This window comes from Varanus komodoensis, unplaced genomic scaffold (assembly GCF_004798865.1).
Source record: "Varanus komodoensis strain SLA01 unplaced genomic scaffold, ASM479886v1 scaffold15, whole genome shotgun sequence".
Classification (NCBI taxonomy): Eukaryota; Metazoa; Chordata; class Lepidosauria; order Squamata; family Varanidae; genus Varanus; species Varanus komodoensis.
The window spans coordinates 24,891,139-24,916,036 of record NW_025335440.1 but is presented as its reverse complement, the minus strand read 5'-3'; the positions used below and the strand labels follow the sequence as shown (position 1 = coordinate 24,916,036).

Genomic DNA, 24,898 nt, shown 5'->3' with positions numbered 1-24,898 from the left:
TTATTTATTTATTTATTTATTTATTTATTTATTTATTTATTTATTTAGGGGACTTCTACGCCACCCCATTCGCCGAAGCCTCGGGGCGGCTCACAAACCATAAATAAATATAATTCAATAAAACAATATAAATTAACAATATAAATTAAGTCACCCTGGCCAAAGAATAAAATGAATAAATAATATTAATAATTAAAATAACATTTGAATAAAAAGGTCTTCGCCTGGCACCAAAAAACAAATAATGACGGCGCCAGGCGGACCTCTCTGGGGAGCGCATTCCATAGATTGGGCGCCACCACAGGGAAAGCCCTCCTCTGAGTACTTACCCTCCTAATTTCCTTCACAGAGGGTTCCCAGAGAAGGGCCTCTCCCACTGATCTCAAGGGGTGGGCGGGCATATATGGACGTAAGTGCTCCTTCAGGTAACCAGGACCCAAGTCGTTAAGGGCTTTATAGGTCATAACCAACACCATGAATTGGGCCTGGACTTCAGTGGGAAGCCAGTGAAGCTAACAGAGGACTGGAGTCATGTGAACACAACGTCCAGTCCCCGTCAGCAGCCTGGAAGCTCTATTTTGAACCAATTGAAGTATCCGGACCGTCTTCAAGGGCAGCCCCACGTAGAGCGCATTACAGAAGTCAAGTCAGGAAGTCACCAACACGTGTGTCACTGTCGCCAGGCAGTCGTTCTCCAGGTAGGGGCGCAGCTGATGGATCAGCCGAAGCTGAAAGAAAGCACTCCTCTGCCACCGCTGTCACCTGAGCTTCCAGTGAAAGCTCTGGGTTGAGGAGCAGTCCCAAGCTGTGGACCTTGTCCCTAAGAGGGAGTGCAACCCCATTCAGGACTAGGTTCAATTCACCCTCCCTGAAGTCCAATCCGCCAACCAACAGGACCTCTGTCTTGTCTGGATTGAGCTTGGCCCTCATCCAGCCCATTACCTCGGCCAGGCACCGGTTCAGCACAGCCACTGCCTCACCTGGATTGGTGGAGAACGAGAGGTAGAGCTGGGTATCATCAGCGTACTGATGATTCCGCAGCCCACACCTCCTGATGATCTCTCCCAGCGGTTTCATGTAGACGTTAAACAGCAAAGGGGACAAAATGGACTCCTGCGGTACTCCATGGCATAGCTGCCATGGTGCAGAGCCATAGTCCCCCAGCACCACCTTCTGGAATCGGCCATTGAGATAGGAGTGGAATCACTGCAAAGCAGTGTCTCCGACCCCCATTCCCGCTAGCCTATCCAGAAGGATATCATGGTCGATGGTATCGAAAGCCACTGAGAGGTCCAGAAGAACCAACAGGGATGCACCCCCCCGTCTTTCTCCCTGCACAGGTCATTGTACAGGGCGACCAAGGCAGATTCAGTACTGTACCCGGGTCTGAAGCCAGACTGAAATGGGTCCAGATAATCAGTTTCATCCAAGAGTGCTTGGAGTTGTCCCGCCACCACCCGCTTCAACACCTTGCCCAGAAATATACGTACATGAGGGAGTGTCACACAGGGGTGGGTCATGGCCTGTTTTTCCCTGCGGGTGAGGGCAGGATGCGTTCCAGTGGAGCCAGGCTCAAGGAACCAAGATTCAAGGTGGATGCCAGGAAGTACTTTCTGACAGTTAGGACCCCTGGGATATGGAATGGGCTTCCATAGGAGGTGGTTAAAGCCCCATTGCTGAGGGTGTTTAACAATAGGCTGGGCATGCACACGGTATGCATGTCATGAGCAGAGCCAGCTGGAGCCAGGGGTCAGACTAGATGGCTGAGGAGACCCCTTCTGATTTGCTCTGTTTCCATATTGGCAGAAAGTAATAAAGTGGTTGAATAAGCTAAAACAACAAACAGTAACTTGTAATGAAACTCTTACTTTTTTCATTGTTTACTGGGGAGAATGAAGGACTGAATTGTAAAGAACTGTTGGCAATACTTTTGGGAGCTACAGGAGCTGAGATTGTAAGGTTTTGAGAAAATGCCCAAGGGCTCTCATTTATGAAATATCTCAGTAGGATATGGTCAGTGACATTGATGGAAAAGCTGACCACCCGCTTTCATTTGGCCAGAGGGGAAATAAAGAGAGATGATTTTGTTAGAATCTGGTATCCATTCTTGATTTATTTCTGGGGGTTTGATAGAGTAGATCAGCTGATCTATTCTATTCTACTCCAATTGATCACCTTTATTTCTCAACTAGCAAGTTTTAATAGCACAGAAACAGACCATTTAATAACTGATTATAGTAGCTGTCTTATTGTGGATAGTAATGTGACAGTATTGTAGATATATTTTAAAAAATTTTAAATGTGAGGGAAAAAACTAGGTTCTTGGGGAGCACCACCCAAATGCTGGGTATGCTTGCCGGGAACATGGACTCACAGCCATGGCTAAGCAGACTGAAGTCCAGGGGCCTCAGCCCAGGAAATCTGATGGGTTCCCATTCCCACAAAGTCCACCTGACATAGCTCTACTCCAGCTATAGAGAGGGGTGCTTGTGAAATCTCTCCTCTGTGAACTGAAGTCTCTCTGCTGCCCTTTCCCCATATCCCTCCCTCTTTATTTTGAAAGAAAACACACAAAGGAATTTTCAACAGAAATTACAGAAATCTTCGTATATAACACCAGTGCACATTTGAATATACAAAGAAGTTCATCTATTTGTCTGTTACATTATTTATTGTAAACTTATTTTCCATTAATACTTTAATTTATCAATTTCTGCTGAATCTAAGTACATGAATAACCATTTCTGCACCACTGTTGGTTGGGAATTTTCTATTGCCTTACCTATACGATGTTAACACAAATCAATACATTCCTAAGCAATGATTTCGCAATACTGGGTAAATCAGTCCCAGTGTTTCATAATAAAGGATCTAGACCAAGGGTATGACCTACTATTTGTGAAATGCAATGCGACATTTGCTACCATTACATAAATTTTTACATATCTTCCTCCTGTAAAGTTTTAAAAATTAGTGCTTTTGCTTGAGGAAACCAGGTTGGAAGGGAGCTCTATTCTGGCCTTTTAGGAGTATTCAGCTGAGCTTTGAGTATATGTCCATCTATGTTAGTGAGGTACCTTTATCAGGCTGACTGAAAGGTCACAAAATTGTGCAGGTTTTCCCGTTTTACAGAGCTCTTCATCAGACAAGATATTACAAAAAGTAGGTAAGTGGTGAGGAAGGGGCAGGGAAGCAGATTTTCTCGATATGGAAGTCATGCTGTCTGCATAGTCAAAGTATTAAGATGATATAGTGGAAGATGGTTTGCAGATATTCAGCTTGAGCTCTGTCAAGTGGTTTAATGGCTTCAGTGCCTCTTGGCCCACTGGGAGCAAGCAAGGGAGAAGACAATGGTTGATACTCCATTTTTGGAAATGTGAAATGCAGCTGTTCTCCATCCTGGGTGAACCCCTGGAGTTTATATTATTAATATACTTTAATTTTTTTGAATGGATGATGTGCAGATGCCACCTACAGATGGACAAATGTATGACTATTTGTCTTGTCTGAAGCATATGCATAATTGTTTCCACTGATAGTTGTTTCATAATATACCTGTACACACTAATGGACATTTCATACATATTTAATTTAATACAAGATTCTGGATGAACAAAACAGGTTCCTTGATTGGTGGAAAACAGAAGCAGAGATCAACTAGGCAATTTGATATTTTAAAAATTTGAAATAATTGTAGGTTCTGTATTTGACAGCGACGCTGGAGAGAGCCAAGTGATTTTCAGGGAAGGCTTGGTAGAGGATTTCTGCTTAGTAATCTGTACATTAGATTGATAATCAGTACAAAGCAAACATGCAGAGTGGATTAATGTGCCATGATATATATTTCTCTCAATATTCCTGTAAGTTAGCAGGGTGGTCATACTTTCATTTTAAATATCCTTCTAACAGATAAGATTTTGGTATCAGTTGTCTCAAGGTTCCCACCTGACAGTCTTCATTAGAAGTTCCGTTGATATGGATTTGCAAAGCTTACACAACCAACCTTTCAAGAGCACAGCACAGTGGACAAAAGCATCTGTTCTTATAAAGAACACTGCTGGGATAATTGCGGGACCTTTTCAGGTAATCCTGGAAGAACAATATATGAAAGTATGCAAAGAATTTGTTCACATTTGTATTTTTGTTACCAGTTTGCTTCAAAGCATGAAATGTACTAGGTTGGACCCAGGACCCAGGCTGTTTCGTTGCACCTAATTCCAGTTGCAATTCATGCAAAATTTGTCATGAGTCTCATGCTAATAAATGGGATTTAGGATCAACCAGTGCAGGACGCAATCCTAAACATACAAACTAAAGAGTCAAACTTATTGGAGGCAATGGGATTTACTACTGAGTAAACATGCAAATGATTTGTAAATCTGGATTCAACCCAATGCATTTCTTTAGTTGAAATTAAAAATAAAAGGGAATTCTGCTGATTAGTAGCTTGCATATCTAAAGTAACAATGGCTTAAAAGTGATTGTAGATTATTCAGAAATGAGATTTTCACATTTCAAGAGTTCATGTTTATTCTAGTCATAAGTAGAATTTAGAACAAAGATGGCAGTTCTGTTTTCTAGATGCTAATTGAGAAGCCCAGTTATAATTTTCAGTATATATTGACTCCATCACAGGTGGTTAGGATGTATTGCAAAGCTGTATAATGTGGTAGGAAGAGCTTCCCAGTGGTGGAGGTACACAAGTATTATAAGTAACATTTTAAAAAAGCTGTCAGACTGAAATGTGGAGTATCTCTTTCTTTTGCAAGGTTTGAAAACCCTATGATTGTGTATATGAGTGAAAGTTCTGTAATTTTGACTGAAGTTTGGAATGTCTGCCAGAAGCTGCTTAAAATTGTTTTGGGGTCAAAAATGAATCCATGGGTTTATAGGAAATGGTTCAGCCATTTTAATTCCAAATGGTTGTTTAAGTACATCCATGTTAGTCATTCTTTTTATGGTATTGCATAATGTGTCCCCACTTAATACCTTTTCCTTGGCAATAGGCATGCTATGTAAACTAATAATATGCCATAATTACAAAAAGCCAAAGACCCCTTCTCTGCTCATTCTTGCCGGGGTGAGGGGTGGTTCCTGAATATTTCTATCCAAAGAAGGCAAATCTTAAACCACTACTGCTATGTTTTTCTTGTGATTTTGACCCAGAGTCTGCAGTTGAGCTAATATGCCTTAATAGATGTGCCTCCTTCACAATTCCGCTTTGTTTCATCCAGGACACCATCAATATTTTTCTCACAAGAGAGGCTTCTGTTCTGAAGCATCAGCCTTTAGTTATATTTAACTTCTCTGAGGCCCTTCAGCTAGAAGTATTTCTCTGCAGTGCAATGCATAGCCCTCCAGTGTCCCAAGCAATAAAGTGTGTCTTTATTTGTTAGTTGGCAGCCATTATGTGTTTATACAAAATATCATGGTGGATATTATTTCTCATGTGAAAATGCTTGTTGGCTTTAGCAAGGATGACAAAAATGAATTCACGGTGGATTAAATTGAGTTTCAAACAATTGCATTGAAGAAATAACTGCATATAATTCAAGCAAGTTGACCCTTACATGTCTGTTTGCGGTATTGCTGCATGAACTGGGACTTGGATAATATTGCCTGGATTGCCCTTTCCCTGCCTCATGGTGGCCTTCTGACTGTCTTACCTGTAGGAGGAGTTCTGTCCCTGCTGCTGGATTTCCCCCACCCCCCCTTTTCCATGGAATATTTGTGTCCAGTGGTGTGAGACAAGGTGACCACAGAAATGTGGGGGAGCCTAAATATAATACAGCTGCCTGTCATTCTTCTTTTGCTTGAGACCCCTTTCTCGGTGAAGGCTGGCTCTTTGTGCTTTGCGAAATGGATCGCCTTTGCTCAGAGTACTCAGCAGTCTTCAACTGTACTTTTTCCATGCTCAGCTTTTCCCTCTTGTCATTCACTCTGCAGAGGTGTGGAAGTTGCATGAGATTTCTTTGGGCCAAACTGCTTGTGACTTTTTGTCATGGGGTCTGACTTGGTGCCTGGGAAAGAGGCAAAACTGTAGAGGAAGGGAGGCTTTAAGTCTTTGCCCCCCCCCCCGCACCCCCGTGACACTGTGGGGCAATTGCCCCCATGCTTGCTGTTTCCAATGTGCTGGGAATGAAAGAGGCACTGATTCTTGGTGCACTTTCCATGGCCAGGATGGCACCAACTCCTCAGATGAAGACTGTGAGTGCTGGGAAAGGAGGAGTGTGGACATAAAGATGATGGTGGAGGGTGAGGTCATCTCAAGGCTGCTGTCCCCAGATGTTCAGGCCCTGGGTACCGATAGGGTCTGGAAGTGCAGGGAGGGGAGAGGGCAGGAGGAGGACAGTTGGATCCCTGCCCCCATGACACAGCATCGGGAGAGAAGGGCTACCCACTTAGAGGGCCTGTGTTGATCTAGGAGGCTATCCTTCTCCAAAGGGGGATACCACACCAGAGCCACAAATTGCAGCTGGTGTGTGGCAGTTGCTTCTTTTCCACCTCTCCTCTCCACCCTGCAACATAATGGTTAGGCTGCAATCCAATGCACAGTTACCTGGGAGTAAACCCTGTCATAACGAGTGGGTTTTACTACTGTGGCGCAATGGGTTAAGCCGCTGAGCTGCTGGGTTGGTTGAGCAAAAGGTCGACAGTTCGAACCTGCAGATGGGGTGAACTCCCATACTCTGTCCCAGCTACTGCCAACCTTGCAGTTCAAAAGCATGCAAATGCAAGTAGATAAAAAGTTAGCACTTCTGTGGGAAGGTAACAGCATTCCGTGCACCTCGGTGTTTAGTCATGCTGGCCACATGACCACAGAGGCTGTCTGCGGACAAACGCTGGCTCCCTCGGCTAGGAAACAGAGATGAGCACCGCCCCCTAGAGTCAGGCATGACTGGACTTAATGTCATGGTGAAACCTTTGCCTTTTAAAATAGGCATAATTTTGCTCCTGTTGGTCATGAAAAGTGCATGGCATGCTGTCATTGCACTTTGATTTCCTTCCATGGCAAATAAAATAGAATGGTCAAAGAGAAACCCCAACGCAACGATGTCATGTCATGGGATATGCTACAAAACATTGGGCATTGCTTTCAGGGCAGTATTATTCTACTCACTACTAAAAGCTGCTTGGAAATAGAGCTACAGAAAGGGTTGAAGCCAAAAGCTGTGTCCTGGGATTTTATGATGTGTACCACGATATGACTTCATTGAATTTCAGGTTCCCCTTGACAATTCTGAAATTCAGAAGTATGAGTTCAGCAGGACTTACTTATTTAGGACCACAGATTCTGCTTCTGTCATTATAAATATTTTGGACTTGTGTTGAAAAGATTGTGAGTGTATTTAATACCTGATAACTATGATGCCTCTCTTTATGGAAGTAAGAAGTCCAACACTGGCATGAGCAACCCAATGCCACCACTTGAGATATTTCTTTTCTCTTACCCTGTACCCCTATGCTGTATAAACTACCAGCTCCAGTTCATGTGATTTCTGACTCCCCCAAAGCTACACTGGATGAATAACAGTGTTTTAATGTTTCTATTATGTAACAGTAACAGTTCATGTCCTTCAAAAGCCAAATAAAATAATAAAACAAGCACACACAAAATTATCTAACTCCTTTCTTTCTCAGCCTTCTATTTTACTCCCTAAACTGCTCTTGAAACTTTCTGCCCATGCAGGAAACTCAATTACCATAAATTTCCATTGTCAGAACAGCTACAAGTATAATATAAGTAGTACAATAAGAACTTTAATGCTAATGGAAACCATAGAGTTCCCTATTTTGGTATGATATTCCTGAGTAGGAGGGAAGGAGGGATGATGGTTTTAGGACTTGGTGAACTGGTGTCTCAGTTGTATAATTTGCTAGATAGCAGGCCAGTTACAAATGGTATTTGACCACTGTATTGAAAATAATAAATATAAAGGTGTTTATACTTGTCAATGTAGTATTTAATAAGTTTATTTCATTGGCCTCACAGATCATTCTACAAGCCATTGTTCCAAAAGCCAAAGCTGTTGTTGCTGTGGATGATATCAGTATAACAAAAGAATGTAGGGCTAGCTATAATGTATCTTCAAGTACCTACAAGGAAGGTAAGGGCAAAGCAATGTTCTAAAATTAGTTGAGTGAGCTGATTTAATCTGTCTCAATTTGCTTCTCTATTCTTTGAGGTTTCACAAAAAAGGTCTTTCCCATCTTCTACCCCTTCATCCTTTTAATTGAAATATAGAGCCTGGAACTTCCTGCTACAAAACATGTGTTCTACCTCTGAACTAAGAATGCCCAATAGCTTTTTCTGTTCTCAAAATCTGAAAGATGTTTTTCTGTATATGATTCTCAGATGTATATTGAGGTTTGAAACAGTAGCAATAACAGCTTAAAATTATTGATTGTTTTATTGAAGTAGGAGCAAAGGTGAAAACCAATGCATCTTCATCTTTTTATTGTCCACTTGGATTGTTGCCATGTGAGGATGGAGACTGTGTTTCATCTGACAAATTTTGTGATTTCACACCTGATTGCCCAGATGGCAGTGATGAAGCCTTGTGCTGTAAGTGAAAACACATTGATTTGTAATTCTTGCTTAATGCTTAAGGATCTTTTAAATGTTCATGTCAACAGTCTCATGGCTTGGTTTCCATTATTTCATTAGGAACATCACTTAATTAAGACAAACCACTGAAAGGTGAAACGCTTTCACTCAGAATCTCTGTTGACATTTTTGTATGATATTAGTCACTGCTTCTCAGATTAAAACTAAAATTGAGAATGAAAGTAATTAAAAATGTTTTTTAGAGATGAACTTTTCAAAACATGGAATTTGGTGTTACTTTCTGAAAATGATGGGTTGATCCAGATTTTTGTGGACCGTGTTCTGATCATGGAAAAGGGTCCTCCCAAGATTTGGCTGTTTGTTCTTTAAGCTTCTGCTCCAAAACATTGGAATATAATCTAGATTAATGTGGGAGGGGCTCACAGAGATAATTGCTGAAAGTTATCTTCCCCCACTTCTATTCATGAAAGCTTCTATTGGAACCTCTTCCATGAACTGAAAGTCCCTTTTGAATGCACCTTTAAATGATCTTCCAGTTGCATCTGGTCCAACTGTCTGTGTCAGTCTTTCCAAGCTCATGACTTCCAGATGTCTTGAATGGCAACTCCCATCAGGTCCAGATAGTCAAGAATGATGGCAACTATAGTCCAAAACATCTGGAAGGCACCAAGTTGGAAGAGGCTCTGATTGATTGATATTCTGTTCGGTAAATAAATTTGCTGTTAGGTAAAAGGACGCAAACCAGAAGAAAATCTCTACCTGTATTTCAGCTGCTAAATGTGACTTTGAAAAGAGCAACTGTGGCTGGCTGGAAATGGCCGAGGCTGATGGGTTTGACTGGATAAGGAGTTCAAGAAGTAGTCTCGCCCCTGCTTTCCAGAAACAAGCTCCACCCCATGATCACACGTATAACCAGTCTGTAGGTAAGTGCTCTAGCAGAGCCAGCTTTGGATTTCACTGGGTCTCTTAACAAAATTAGCGTATTTTTTGCTCTATAAGACACACTTTTCCCCCCTCAAAAGTAAGGGGAAATGTCTGTGCGTCTTATAGAGCGAAGATGTGTGTGCAGTATGTCTGTCAGATGTGCAGCCCATGGGGAAGTGATTGGGAATGTGCCTGTGATTATGTGCCCATTTGATTCAGAATATTTTTTTCTTGTTTTCCTCCTCTAAAAACTAGGTGCGTCTTATGGTCAGGCACATCTTATAGAGCGAAAAATAAGATAACTTGTTTGGTGGAAGCCACTGGTGTGCTTAGCTGGTGGCAGTGGCAGGCAACAAGAACTCTGCTCCAATGCGTATTGTCTGGATATCTGGTTCTGGGAGCAATCGTCAATTTAATTTCCCACCAATCCCCTGGGATGACTCTACATTGGGGCTCATTTAGAAGATTGTTACCACAGTGGCTACCAGATACATCCGTTTGGAACGTACCAAAATGTCAAGAAAAACTATATTTAAAGGAAAGTCCATGGCTGCTGAGGTTTTTGGGTCCTGGTGACACCAGACTAGCTCTCAGTAATTAGGGGTGCAACTCACTGGCTGGTTGGGGAATGCTGGGAGTTGTGATCTGCCTAAACCCATATAGGTGTGTGCCTTAAATGAGACAAAAATCCAAGCATGGGAATGATTTGGGTTGGTTTTCTGTTAGTGCATTTTTAAAGGGTTGCAGGTGGGGACGTGTATGTCTTGTCCTGTAGGAACTTGGGGAAAATAGCTTTATCCTTTTACCCACTCTTAACAGGTCACTTTATGTTCATTCTGAGGAACAGCAGCAGTATCTCACAGATCGCACAACTGCAAAGTCCAAAATTCAGCCAGGCTGGATCAGCTTGCACAATGACCTTCTGGTATGAATGAAGTTTGATTTTTATGTTTACAGGAACACATGACTGCCTCTGGATTGAAAGCAAGGGCAGCATTTGTCATAGTATATGCTTTGTTTTGTAATATAGTTCAATGTTTGCATTTTTGCGTGGAGTAGATAAATTCACCCCCCTCCCCCAAGCTAAAGCTTTTGGATGCATTTACAGCTATGATGGCAGAATATGTATTAACTTTAGACATTGATAGTGACCTGCTGCCAATATTTTATAATATTACCTGAGTGTCTTTCAATGCTGCTCCAGCATAATTATTCTTTTCATAATTATTCACTTTGATGAAAGTAAATTAAATGCACTTATTTATTTATTTAGGGTATTTCTAGGCCATCTATCACTTTCGTCACTGGATGGCTTACAATAAAATCTATACTATAGTATTCCATTAATACTTTGCATCTGCATGTGCTTTGGTGAGATTCTGTTTTTATTGGTTTTATCCTGATGTACAAAACAGAATCGCTATCCTTTTATGGATTTGAATTTCATCATGGGCTTTTTTCAGGAATCACTCCCCAATCCTGTCCACTTTGGTTGCATTAAGTACAGTTTGAACTAATTGGTCTGTTTGAGTCTTATTGGTCCACTATTCCCAGCCTCCTTGCAACCCATGTAAAGGGAAGCAGGAACTGGAAGCGGTGAGAGGACCAAGCAATGAATCACTAGTTCATGTCTGCGATTCCTTGGCTGTTCTTTTCTAGGTTTCATATCCAGAAATTATGTATATTTTGTTTCTTGGGTGTTTGCCTTCCTTGCCTTTTTGTTCCCATTAACTTCTCTTAGTATAAGTTGGCATTGTTTCTATCCTGCTCAAACTTTCATAGAAGACCTTTTATCCAACTTAGCTATTTCTGTCTCAGTAACCCCATGGTTCTTTTAATTCCTTCCAAAGAAGTTCTCTTAAATGCAAGAGTATCTAAATGGTTAAAAATAACAAACCTAAAGCCTGCTTAAGAACAGATACTCCACTGCTGCTGATCTCATGCTTTTTAAATAGTTCCAGTTGGTTGGACTCATTTCAGCTATAATTCTATTTAGTTTAACTGCATTATACAGACACAGCATTTGGTTTATGTACGTAAATGTATTTCTATACTCTTGCAACAATGGAAAGGACTATTAGACCAACTAACACTGGAAGGCAAGGCTGTCAATTCACTGTTTCCCCCACACACAGTTAAAGAGTGCAATCCAAGAAACAGTTGGCATATCAAGTGCTCTAGAAAATGATACCCGTGAGCAAATAATGCAGTTAGAGATCAAACTAGACATGGTGCTGAATGCATCACTTGCAATTGCATGAGCATAATAATAATAATAGTAGTAGTAATAATAGAAATAATAAGTGTGTGCAGGATGCAGTTTTAATCAAGACTGCTATGCATGGGGAGGGAAGGTTTACGTTTTTGCTCCCTTCCTGCAATCCTGAATAAAATTGCTTAAAATAGACAGTGCTGCTCTCAAAAAAATAAAATACCCTAAGATCCATTTTACATGGATCTTGCAGCTACACTTCCCATGTGCCAGGTGAGATGCTTCAGTTGGTGCCACCTGAGACTTCCATCCCAGAATGAATGGTAGAGGGGAGGACTGGAAAGTGTTCCACCACCCTACATGCTGTTTTAAATGATGTGAGTATAAGTAACTTAGTTGACATCATGTCTAGTTTGGCCCTGAGTTATGCAGTTGAGTTAAGCTGGCCGATGGAGAGGAAGGCAGTAAATCTTTAATTTTGCTAGACAGTATGATCTAGGAGGAAAACCGTCCTTGGCCTGAATCATATATTGGTGAGTATGAGTGAGGCCATGTATCACAATTCCAATATTTTTCACTCTAATGAAGTGATAGTCCCTGATGAATTAGAGGAAAAGTAGAAAACGTGTAAGGACATAGCACACACACACTGTGCTTGTATGTTTGGGTGTAACAATCATGTTCACAGAGGCATCATCCTAAGTTTTTTTGATTTTTCCACAAGTTGATTTTTCCACAGTCACAAAAGTTAGAGCCCATAGCTCAATGTGACCACCAAAATGCACATTTTGTACATGCATCAAGTGATAAAGGATAAAATTGTCAATCTTAGCAATGAAAAAGGCCCCTGAGTTGCAGGGTTTGGAAGGAACTCTACCTAAAAATGGAAGATGCACTACTACTTAGAATAGACAATACTGCTCTCAAAAAAGAGAAAGGGAAAGGAAAGAAAATCTTATATGTATAAGGCAGTTTCATATTATCAATGTGCTTTAACTTTGCTGACGTTGACCCTGACTTTTATACCTCCCAGGTATTACAATTATGGGCTATCAGTTGGAGCAGCAGAAATGCGATTGCTTGTTGATGGAGTAAAAGATCCCACAGTCCTCTGGAGAATATATTACAATCAAGGAGATCAGTGGTCAAAGGCAGTAATTCAGCTTGGCCGCCTTGCACAGCCCTTTCAATTATATCTAGATAAAGTCAGCCTTGGATTTTATGAAGGTGTTTCAGCTATTGATGATATAACATTTGAGAACTGTGCACTGCCGCCTCCAAAATTAAAATGTGAAGGTTCCAATAATTTCTGGTGCCGAGACTCAAAAGCGTGCATCGACAGTTTGTTACTGTGTGATCTTGTTGATGATTGTGGAGATGGATCTGATGAGGATGAATGTGGTAAGATACTGAAACATTTTCTCTTGAATTGTCATGGCCAGTTTCAAGTGCACCACCAGTCTCTGTTTCTCTGACTGTAATATACTCATTTCTGTGTCAGCAGACCTGCCTCAGGGCGAGCACATAGAAGTGGGAGATGTTGCACCTTAAGCAAAGGGAGGTCTGTTGAAACTGTTTTTTCATATAAGCAATACAGAGTTTATTTTTTTGTTGTGGCACCTAGATTTACACAGTTCCTCTTTGGGAATTGTTTTTGCATAGACCCTTATTTAAGGTGTAGTGTTTCCACTTTCTAATTACCACTTTTATTCCTCAGTCAATAAATATTTGAAGCAAGGGTGGAAAACATGTAAAATTTTGTTGGGCTCCAGCTCCCATCAGCCTAAGCCAGCATGGGCATTGATCAAGGATAATGGCAATCATTACGCAACATCTGAAGGACCACATATTCCCCACCCCTGATTTAGATGGTGCCTCAAGAATGCAAGAGTAGCGCAGAGTTGAGGATATACATGAAATCAGTTGAATTTTCTGCATTAGGAACACAAGGATTTAGTATATTGCAATGATTATACTCTTGTTAAACTAACAGTAAATTGGCTGTCACTTGTTTATCTTTGGAAGTTCCCTAGGTCAGATATGGAAGGCATTTGAACTTCTGTGGACTGGCTGAAATTGGTATCACCAAATTTGTTGCCTCCATCAAAGGGGGTGAATTTTGTAGGGGAATCTCGAAAGGCCTTACGGTGTGATGAGTAGCTATTGGGAGTAGGTGGCAGCAGTGGCTGTCCTTTAAAACAAACAAATAAACCAACATGGTTTACTGCCACAGGTAGGGATGCAGCTCTTCTCATAGGCTAGCTTTTGGTGGCGACCACCTCACTGTATCTCCTGAAGAATCTAGAGCTGCACAGAATGTTCTGTGCATGCAAGCTGGGGGAATGTCAGCTGTCCCCAAAAGGTAGTGGATACCTCTGGTATGTAAAACCTACTGCTTTGTCTATCTGCTTTCAGCCCCTGAGCTGCAGTGCAATTTTGAGCTTGGGCTTTGCAACTGGGAGCAAGACTTGAATGATGACTTCAATTGGACCAGAAACCAAGGACCGACTTCCACTCCTAACACAGGACCAATGAAAGATCATACGCTGGGCACAGTAAGAGGGCACTATCTCTACATGGAGTCTTCAGAGCCACAGGTGTTCCAAAACACAGCAGCTCTGCTAAGTCCAGTCTTTAGTTCTACCTTTACAAATGGCAACAAAAGCTGCATTTTTCGTTTTCATTATCATATGTTTGGAAAGCACATTTACAGGCTGGCTGTTTCCCAGAGAGTGGTGAGCAATACAAGAGGACATCTGCTCTGGCACACGTTTGGTAATCAAGGCAACAGATGGATAAGAAAAGTGCTCTACATTACTAGCTCAGAGCCATTCCAGGTATGGTCCTTTCCGTCTTTGATTTGCTTGCTTGGAGTGAAATGAAACATTAAGATCATATGAGAGATTTTTCTTCCTCCCTCCCCATCTTTTGTTTTTGAGCTAATGGAAGTTTGACTGTTTGATCACATTTCCCTTGAACTAATCCTTTTTGTACAGCTGTTCAGGTGCACCCTTTGTTCATGCTTTCACCAAAGTGTATCATAATTGTTCAAGACAAGGAATGCTCATGTGAAACTTGAGGTTGCTCGAATTCTCTTAAGGACTGCACCCAGACATAAAGTGTAGTTTAGCCTAATGAACACCAGCAGCCATTCATCTCAGACACATGCATCCCATAATCCTCACCCCCTGTTCATGTGTGAGGGGAGCTTTGGATTCTGGTTTGCAAGCTAACTGTGGTTTGCTCCAACCATAATTTGCCAAGTGCAGGCAAAAGAGCAAACCATGTTTTGTCACGGACTAGAATTCAGGCTTGCAAATATGGCATAGAAGAAAAGGAAGGGGAGGCAGGGGAACCCAGCATTAGCTTACCCAGTGTTTCCACTGGCTGTGGGTGAGCTCAAGCATTGTGATCCTCACTGGGGGTTTGGGTAGGAAAACGATTACTTTTATGTGCAGTGGTACAGTGTGATGGACAAACTTATGTTACTTTGAAGCCCATGAACCTCTCTTCAACATTTACCAGGTACGAACACTTTCAACCTCACTGTTCCCTATGCTTTTGAACATCTACAAGGGAGGTTATCAAGAGGTTTGGGCTGAAGTGCTATCAGTGTACAAGGTGATGCTCAGTCCTGCCTCTCCTTTCCATCCACACATCCTGGGGAGAGTGTAGAACTCTCAAACCATTGTCTGTAGGCTGGGGTCGGGGGTGGTTAAATGAAGGTAAGCAAGCTGAGATTTAATCCAGACAACATGGAGGCACTTTGGATCAGGAAACTATTCAGGAAATTTATAATTAGTCTTAGATCGGCCATTCCTTTTTCTCCACCATCTACCAAGTATGGCAGTCATCTGGACTCTGGGCTAACCGGTGAAGCCTGCTTTTTATCACTTTGGGCTGCTCTACTAGCTGCTGCCTTATTTGGAAAGGACCGTTGTTTGTGCCTCAGTCACTGATGCATTAACGATACCCAGAATGGATTGTGAGCTGTGCATGGAGCTGCCTTTTTATTTTATTTATTTGCTAGGTGTGCACTACTGCTTATATCCGCTTTGGAGAGCTCCTGTCCTGAATATTGGCCAAGAAATGTTTTTAATAAGAAGAATATATAGGACAGGAACATTTGTACTTTCACCCTCAAACTTCCATGTAGGCTGAACTATATGTTAGCACAGAGGTATAGGAGAAACTTCCCTGTGGCCAGCCCCACCATGAGGCCGGGCAAGGTGCTTTCTGAGGCAGCAGAAGCAGTGTGCCTCAAAAGTGATAACGAAAGAACTGCAATATGTTGTATTTTTATTGCTACAGATTTGGATAAGTGCTTTTGGGATTTTCTGACCTGTGTGTGAAAATAATTTGGCTTGGCTTTGGGTACGCTGACTTGAGTGGCTGAGGGGTGCCATTTGCTGCTCTGTCTTGAACCGTCTCTGCTTTTGTCCACACCATTCTTGCAACTGATAAACAGAAAAAATACAGGGGCAGTACTAAAGATGATGCAGTTCTTCATATAAATGTTGGCTAACCAGTGTTCCACTCTGATTACATATGAGTTCAGGCTTCTATCAGTATCCTTCAAGACCACAGCTTTCATTGATGTTGGCCATACTGCAGCCATGAATGTTAGAAGGACCAGCCTGATTGTTATGGAATAGCTGTGAAGTTCGGCAGCCATAGCTTTTCACCCTTTGAGTTCAGAATGAATAACTATGTAGATTATGTCACTGCAGTCCATAAACATTCTGGTGCAATTCCTGATCCTGATCAAAGTGATTTGGTTGGACTTTCTCCCACATGTAAGCACAGGATAGATGTAACTCCCAGGTAGTGAAGAAACATTTTGTTTTCTCTCGCAGTGAAGGGTTGAAGAACTCAAGGCATTTTTCTTTCTGTTTTGAAAATACTGTAAGCAAAGTGCAATACAGAAAGATTTCGCAAGAATTGATATTTTGGCTGACAATTTTAGGAATGATCTTTTTAGCCAGGGAAGCCTCCTGATTGAATTGCTACACCCACAATTGATTCTACTGGCAAAGGGGCCTGTAGAAATAGGATCAAGAGCTTGTTTCCTTCATAATGTCTTGTTAGCTTCTGACAATTCTGTCTCTCACACACACTCCAACCTTTTGTTCCAGTTGAAGCCCAAATTTAAGAAACGCCCCCTCCCCACCCAACACACACACACACACACACACGCGCACACACACAGACGTCTACAAAAGGATGAGTGTGATTATAGGATGCTGTGAGGTAGAAAAGGGAGCTGGTACAATAACAAGAGTTACAGAAGTGGCTAACTTGTTTTGCAAGCTTATAAAAGGGTACAAGATACTTCTAGTCCCATAACATTCATATGCTCATATCTTGTGATGTGCCATTAAAATACATTTGTTCTCACAGGGATTACTTTTTATTTCAGCCATGTTATAAGTACAAGGTTTTCAAACCTCTTCCTATACTTGTGATTTCTAAAAGTAAAGTATCTTTGCATTTAAACTTTTTACAATTTTGCAGTTAAAATGATTGTCATAAGGTTACAGTACAAGTTCTCAAGACTGGATTTCACTCTGGAAAGCTAACAAAATTGCATCACTTTACATATACTCCTTCATCACCAAATGCCTTCAACATATAACTTTGCTTATAGGTGTCCCCTCTAAATACCTTATGTCCAGACTTGGAATTTCCAGGGTAATGATTTGTGTAGTGCAATTGTATGCATGCCTGTCTAGGTGAGTCCAGGTGCATTCAGTGATGTTTACTCTCTAGTAGGTGTCACAGGGTCTGTACAGGAAGCAGAAGAGAGAAACTGGTATGGTGTCTTGCTTCAAGACAAGTTATAGACGGGGACGGGGCGTTATGCTCACATGACTCCAGTCCTCCGTCAACTTCACTGGCTTCCCATTGAAGCCCGGGCCCAATTCAAGGTGTTGATTATGACCTACAAAGCCCTAAACGGCTTGGGTCCTGGCTACCTGAACGAGCGCTTACGTCCGTATATGCCCGACCGCCCTTTGAGATCTGCGGGAGAGTCCCTTCTCCGGGAACCCTCCATGAAAGAAATTAGGAGAGTAAGTACCCGGAGGAGGGCTTTCTCTGCAGTGGCGCCCAACCTATGGAATTCACTCCCCAAAGAGGTCCACCTGGCACCGTCGTTACTGGTTTTTCGGCGCCAGGTAAAGACCTTTTTATTTAAACATCATTTCAATTGTTAAAACATATGATCTGGCCTGGGCAACTTCTTCTTCCTTCTCTTTCTCCTCCTATATTTTTATTTTATACTGATAATTTTAATTTTGTATTTGTAAATCAATGCATTTTTTGTATTGTTATATTTAATGGTAATTTATTATGTACTATTGTATTTCAATGTATTTTATCATGTTGTAAGCCGCCCCGAGGTTTCGGCAAGGGGCGGCATAGAAATGTTATAATAATAATAATAATAATAATAATAATAATAATAATAATTTTGTTGACTTCAGTTATATTTTTAACACATAGCCCACTGATAATCTCTCCTGTGATGTTTAGATCTTGATCCATCATGATAAACAACACGTACTACTTTTTGCATTATGTCTGTGTGATGCAATGGATGGAATGCTAGAGTAGGAACAGGGAGTCCCATGCAGCCCTGAGGCTCTCAGTGGGTGGCCTAACCTGTCCAGCAGGGTTGTTGATGGGACAAAATGGACAGAGGCGGAGAAATCTATGTACCTTGCCTTTTTTGGGGATGAAAAGGTAGCTAAGATCACTGTTGTAAAATATTTATACTGATGTTAGAGTTAGCATGTACATATCACAAATTCTTAAAGCATTTCATATATGGTGTCTTCAGAACACCTCTGCAAAGTGGGTTAGTATTAGGCTAGCATGGTGTAGTGGTTAAGAGCGTGGGACTGGGACTCAGGCGATCTGGGTTCTAGTCCCCGCTCAGCCATGGAGCCAACTGGGTGACCCTGGGCCAGTCACAGACTCTCAGCCCAACCTACCTCACAGGGTTGTTGTTGTGGGGATAAGATGGAAGAGAATGATGTAAGCTGCCTTGAGCCCTTTGTAGGAAAAAGGCAGGATATAAATTGATAAATAAATAAATCTAAATAATAAATAAATAAATGGAATACATAAATAAAATATTGTTGCCCTTTTAAGCTTGAAACAGAGTGGCTTGACTAAATCACCTTGTGAATTCATGACGGAAGCGAAATGCTGCCTGCAGCCCACTCTGGGCTTAGCAGTTTCCTATATTGTCGCCAAGGGAAAGAGATACTCTATTCTTGAAAGAATCACTTAAGGGCAGCTCACTCAATATCTTTTTTCTCTTTCTTGATCACCTTCAAGTTCATATATTGTGGACAAATGCCTCACTGAGGATCTTTATGGCAGCAATTCTTATAATTGAGGCACCATTTATTTCCAGTTGATGCTAGAATTATTGTTAGCTACAGCAGTGATCTCTTGGTTAAGACTTTACAGTACGTTTGTCCCAGAGAAGATGTGCTGGTGATAGTCAGGAGTTCAGGGGCTTATGTACATGTAGCATGGAGGGACATTGGATTGCATCCTCCATCATCTGGAGATCAGCCTCCTGGGATCTGCTGAATGGTGCTCTTTTTCAAACAGTTCTTTTAAGTTTCCTTTGTTGCTCTTATGCATTAAACAAAATTTGCCAGTGTTTTTAGGCATTCAGGGACAACATGCTATACAAAGGTGTTTGTTAATACTTCTATAATAGCTATAGAAGATACTTGATTCGTCAAGGCTGATATTAAGGGTATTTTTCATCACATATCGCTTGTCCCAGATCTCTGAAACTTGTTTTTCCTGTTGTGTATAGTTCTGCATAAAGTTAACTGCCCTCATGTGACATTGCCAAATTAAAAGATATGACTAAAATGCCTTTGATCTCTTATTATTCCATAATAATCACTGAAGGCCTTTGTTAATGACTCCTACAAAGTACTATTTATACATAGAAACACTACATAAGTTGATTTCCCCTGCTGCTTTTGTAATTATCATTATCTATATATTCTAAACTAAATTTGCTGAAATGCCAACAATGGGAATTTAATATGCAACTTTGCACAGAAAAAATGCAACAATAATTTACATAACATTTCTGAGTTGAGAAGCCTTTTGCGCTTGAAGGAGCAGCCTATTTAAATAACCAAATATTTATTCATGAGTCCTCTAATGTTGGACTCCTCCAACATCCTACAGATGAAATTTGTTTTGGTGGTTAGATAACCAAAATTTGAGTTGGAAGAAACTTAATGTGTAGGCACCAGTCCTAAGTATATACTGGGAAAATATTATTGTGCAGCAAAATAATTGGTTGGATGCTTTATTGTTTTAGAATTATGGATAAGTTTCATATTGCCTAAATTTAATATGGAATCCATGATGCAATCCTATACATATCTATTCAGAAGAAGTTCAGCTGTGTTTTATTGAAGTTTATTCCCAGCTTAAGAACATAAGGAGAGTAGTGCTAGATCTTACCAAAGGTCTATCTAGTCCACCTTCTGTTCCCACAAAGCCACATGAAATCCCCCAATTGCAGGTGTAAAAGCAGAACATAAATGCAATAGCTTTCTCCTGCTCTTATTCCTTCCTGACTGCTCTGATGGAAACTTCCTCTGATACTGCAAATAATGTTCGGGTGTCATGACTAGGAGCCAGTCCTAGTCTTATCATCCATGAATAGAGGAAGTAAGTCAATATATCAAAGCTGCACTACTTCAGGGTGTCTGGGGGTCACTTTCAGCCTCCAGTCCCCATCCCTCCCCATGGGCTGTACTCCTCTCTACTACAAATGCCCAGTCTTATTGATCTTCAGATGAAAGTATGCCCTAGACTTTTTCTAGGTGGCTTGGGGCATGGCTTCCTCAGGCAGGCCATCCTTGAATCAATGGATCTAAGAGACCTTTTGTGTCACCTTGTTTTAAATCAGCACACCTAAAACTAATTGGACTAGATCATTCTCATTTTGGGGAGTCCTTCTGCAGGCTGTTCCTTTTATCTCTTTTCAGCACATTCAGCAGACAGGGATGTTAATATCTCCATAGGCTGCCCTGCAACACTACGGTCATCAAAACAATGTAAGGATCTTAGTAAATCAGTCCAATGAAGTCCACAAACCCACAGAGTCATTTCAGCAAGCTCTGAACTAGAACAAGGCTGCTCCAGGCAAACAAACAAAAACCCCTAATCAGTATATTTGTTTAATCATATCAGCTACTTCAGCAGAATTTCATCTCCATGAAAACAGTGGGAACAAAGAACTGTTACTAGACAATGTTCCCCTTTAAAATCAGACCTTTGGCAACCAAATTTCTGTCTTCCTTGAAAGTGCAGGGCTTCATATGCAATTGGGGGCATTCGTTTTACCATACTTTCTGATTGTGAGCCTGTGGCTACAGCTTATTCTCCTTTTTAGGCTCTTATATGGCATCTGGTTTTTTATTGCATAACAATAAATTGACAGAAAATGTGTTCAGAATTGTTGCTATGATTTCCAGTGTTACTTATAATATTTATCATTAATTACTATATTGATATTTATATTGAGTTATATGCATTCAGATGTATTTGTATCTTGAACATTTTTATTGATAAGACGTACTAAAGCTTCAATACATATTGGGTTCAGTGCAGACTTTTTGCCGCTGTCCAAGAAGCAGGGAGAAGAGAAATAAGTTTCTAATTAGTTCCAATCCAAAGACTTTTTGATTTCATTCCTACCATGTTGAAATGAAAAATTGCCCTTATTTTTGGCATCAGCAACAACCTGATGAAAAATGACATTGACTCTAAAGTCAATTTTCTTAATCTTGAAACACTAGAATAAAATTAATTGCTTTGCGTTTATCATATTTCTGTATATCTTATCTCATTTTTCATCTTTGTGGCTTCTGTGTTGTTTAAAGGAATGATGGACCTATCTCCATTTGAAAAGTTTTCAATTCCTCCACTGTTTAGTACGCTTTAATGAGTTATTACCTATCTAGCATTTGCTTTTTAAGATAGCTTTAGCTATAGGCTGTCTTATGTGATTACTCAAAGGATAGCTGATTCATTAAATTTTGAAAGGAAATTGCATGAGATATAGATGAAGATATTTTACTTGTTATGTCCAATTATTTTTTCTTATGCAATCTGTCTGTGCTGGTATTTGCAGGAACAAATATCTAAGGCAACTCTAGTGACAACTCTTCAAAACAAGAAGGCAGGAAGAAATGTGGGGAGATCCCAGGATAATAGCCTATATCATTCGCCCTCTCTAAAGTTTGTTTTCTGACATAGGAGAGGTGGCCAAAACAGTTGTTTCTGAAGCAGTTTGAGCAGGAAGGGAGATGGAGCTCTGATTCCCAGCTCTGACGTCGGTGTACTGTCTCTGACCATGGAACTGGGAATCTAAAATATCCTATGGCCTGTCGTACATTGTCTAGGGGCCAAAGGCTAACTTATTCTCTAGGTGGCTTCCTTCACTGGTTTGGGTGCATAACACATGATGCTGCATTCAGATGCACATAAAGATGTCTGCTAGGTATCAGGGTGGGCTGGGCTGGAATTGGATTGGGATTCACATCACTCATGTACCATCCCCCTACCTCTGAACCAGCATGGTTCCCTGTTTTTCTTTTGTAATAAAACCTAAATGCAACAGGGGTTGATCTACAACAAAAACAACAGCAGCAAGTAGTATGAGAGAAGTATATGACTTCTGCAGTATAAGAGAAGCAGCTCCAGTCCCTATAAATTTTCTACTCCATTGGTTGTGGTTTCATGCCTGATCCAATGTTCTGGGGAAGCATAAGGACAGTACATATTTCTCCAACCAATACTTGGGAAAGGCCTGGGTGTCAGGAGAAACAACACTGGCAACAAGTGGCAACAATGACAACACCAGTTTCCCAGTTCATTTGCACAGGACATACTCCGTGTGAGTGTTGTTGCAGTTGTACATCATGGAGAGACGGTCCTATTAAAAAGCATGTTGTTGGTTTTCATTACCATAAGATTGCACCCTTAACGGCCTGAATCTTAAATGAGAAATAAAAAAATCAATGGAATTTGTATGGGTGTCATGCCTACAAAAAGAAAGAAAGAAAACATGTCCATGCAAAGTAATTGCAGGCATTTTCTAAAGTCATCACACCATCAAGGAATCTGCAATTCTCCCATTTTTTAAAAGTGACCAGTGAGCAATTAAAGGTGTATTATCATTTGAACCCTTTTAAAAGTCTTCCCATAAAACATGTATTCTAAATCTATAATTCATAACCTAACTGCATACATTCTGTGAAGCAGCAGAAGCTAAGGTGGCATTGGTAAGAATAAAGGGAATCATCCTATTGTGGGCAGGAATCACTTCAGTATTTGCCAACAGACTTAGTATTGCATGTCTTCCGATAGTTTCAGCGACATCTTTGCTGAAATCTTGAAGAGCTCAATGCTGAAAATATAATTGCTAGTTGCCTCTTAAATATAGTGTACATGATGCATCAGATAGAATGTATAATTCTTGTTTTGAAAATAATTATTCCTAATATAAACCTGTATTTGATAAAGTACGTATCACCCTTGTAAGTTCCACTGAAGCTGGATCTGCAGAATTCTTAGAGCTGGAGAAATCAGGAACTATTTATCCTAATTCAGATAATAAATGAGATGTGAAATTAGCTTCATGGTAAATGAGTTCCCTGGAGGCTGGTATATATAATAGTGTATGAGTTTTGCCATTTTCAGCTGGCAGATGCATTTTAAAGTGGTTTGCATTGGAAACAGAATTCAGATAGATCCTTCTATTCTACAGAGTAGATGAGAAAACAACCCCATTTACACTTTAACTTTGAAAAATATGGTTGAATTTTTGAGGCGAGTTCTGTGAATAATCTGTTGTAGTGTCATGGGAACCAGGCCACAAAATGTCTCAACCAGTTTCTAAGCATTTTGTCAGTGATGTGCACATTTGTTGGGAACAATGGAATAGACACTAAGTCATCCAAGATAAGAAAGATCTCTGAAGTGCAATCCTATGTATGTTTAAGATAGGAAAATGGAGTCCTGTAACACCCCACAATTCCCTAGCCAAGCATGCTGATTGGGTAATGCTGGCGAGTTGTCAGACTTTTTATCTGTCCGAGCATACAACTTCACTACTTGTATCCTGAAGCAAGTAGTGAAGTTTGTTTGAAGTCTGAGAATGTGTTTTAGTGGAAGGGTGGATAATATACAAGGGAAGGTGAAAACTATGTCAGGTGATTTCCAATCAAGTAACTGTGGTTGGTTACCCCAATTTTAAAACATACACGAAACCCACAGATGAACAAGTAATCCCCCCAGAATAGAGGTATTGTTTGTTGGTAGTACTGATGATCTTGAAGGTGTGTTTATACAGTTTTAGCTGCACTCCTGAAGTGACAGGTTTGCAGCTTGGGAGTATTCCTGAGGGTTGCTGCACTTACAGAGTTGAAGGTGACAGTGGTGGACAGTGCCTTTGGCAGTGGTGGCCAGCTGTACCCTTTCTTGGAGACAGCATATCTTGGCTTGGCTTGGTCCATGACTTAGGCACCTCCATGTATGGTTATTTTAGTGCATCCAGCACTGGGTTGTTCTTGAAGACAGTTGGAGATACCAGATGGTTCAAAATGCAGACAAGTTGGCAGAATGGACCATATTAGGCTGGGTTTGTGCCGACATCAGTGGTTTCCATTTTCACTCCAGGCTCGGTTCAAGTGCTGGGTTTCATCTTTACAAAGCTGCTAAATGCCTGGGACAAGCTTAGTTCAGGGATTACCTCCTTTCATATAAATCATATCAAGATTTAGATGCATTCCCTGACTAAGAGAAGAGACAAGCTTTCTCAGTTGTGGTGCCTAAACTATCAGACAGGCTTCCAAGAGGGATTAATCAAGCCACCCACTTTGCTTGCTTTGAAGCAGTCTCTTAAGCCCTTTCTATTTAAGTGGAGTTTATTATTATTATGTATTTGAGATTTTCTGTGTATTTTAGTCTGCTGCTGCTGTTAGTGTTCCGCTAATGCAGGGTTTTTATGCTGTTGATAGCTTCTTTTTAATTGGTATGCTTGCATTAAAATTTTGTTTAACTTTTTAAAATCAAAAATTGTAAGCCATGTTCAATTTTACTTTTATTATAGAAAAGTGGGATATAAAAACCTAAAT

At 40.7% G+C, this 24,898-nt stretch overlaps 1 protein-coding gene across 1 annotated transcript in view; it reads left to right on the top strand.

The window, feature by feature from the left end:
- Window positions 1–24,898, top strand: part of MALRD1 (MAM and LDL receptor class A domain containing 1) — a 242,556-nt gene that overhangs the window by 21,363 nt on the left and 196,295 nt on the right. The window contains exons 7-12 of the mRNA XM_044425030.1: window positions 3,910–4,083; window positions 7,994–8,114; window positions 9,340–9,492; window positions 10,313–10,418; window positions 12,739–13,106; window positions 14,121–14,542. Of these exons, the coding sequence (XP_044280965.1) occupies window positions 3,910–4,083; window positions 7,994–8,114; window positions 9,340–9,492; window positions 10,313–10,418; window positions 12,739–13,106; window positions 14,121–14,542 (1,344 nt within the window). The remainder of the gene's footprint in view (window positions 1–3,909; window positions 4,084–7,993; window positions 8,115–9,339; window positions 9,493–10,312; window positions 10,419–12,738; window positions 13,107–14,120; window positions 14,543–24,898) is intronic.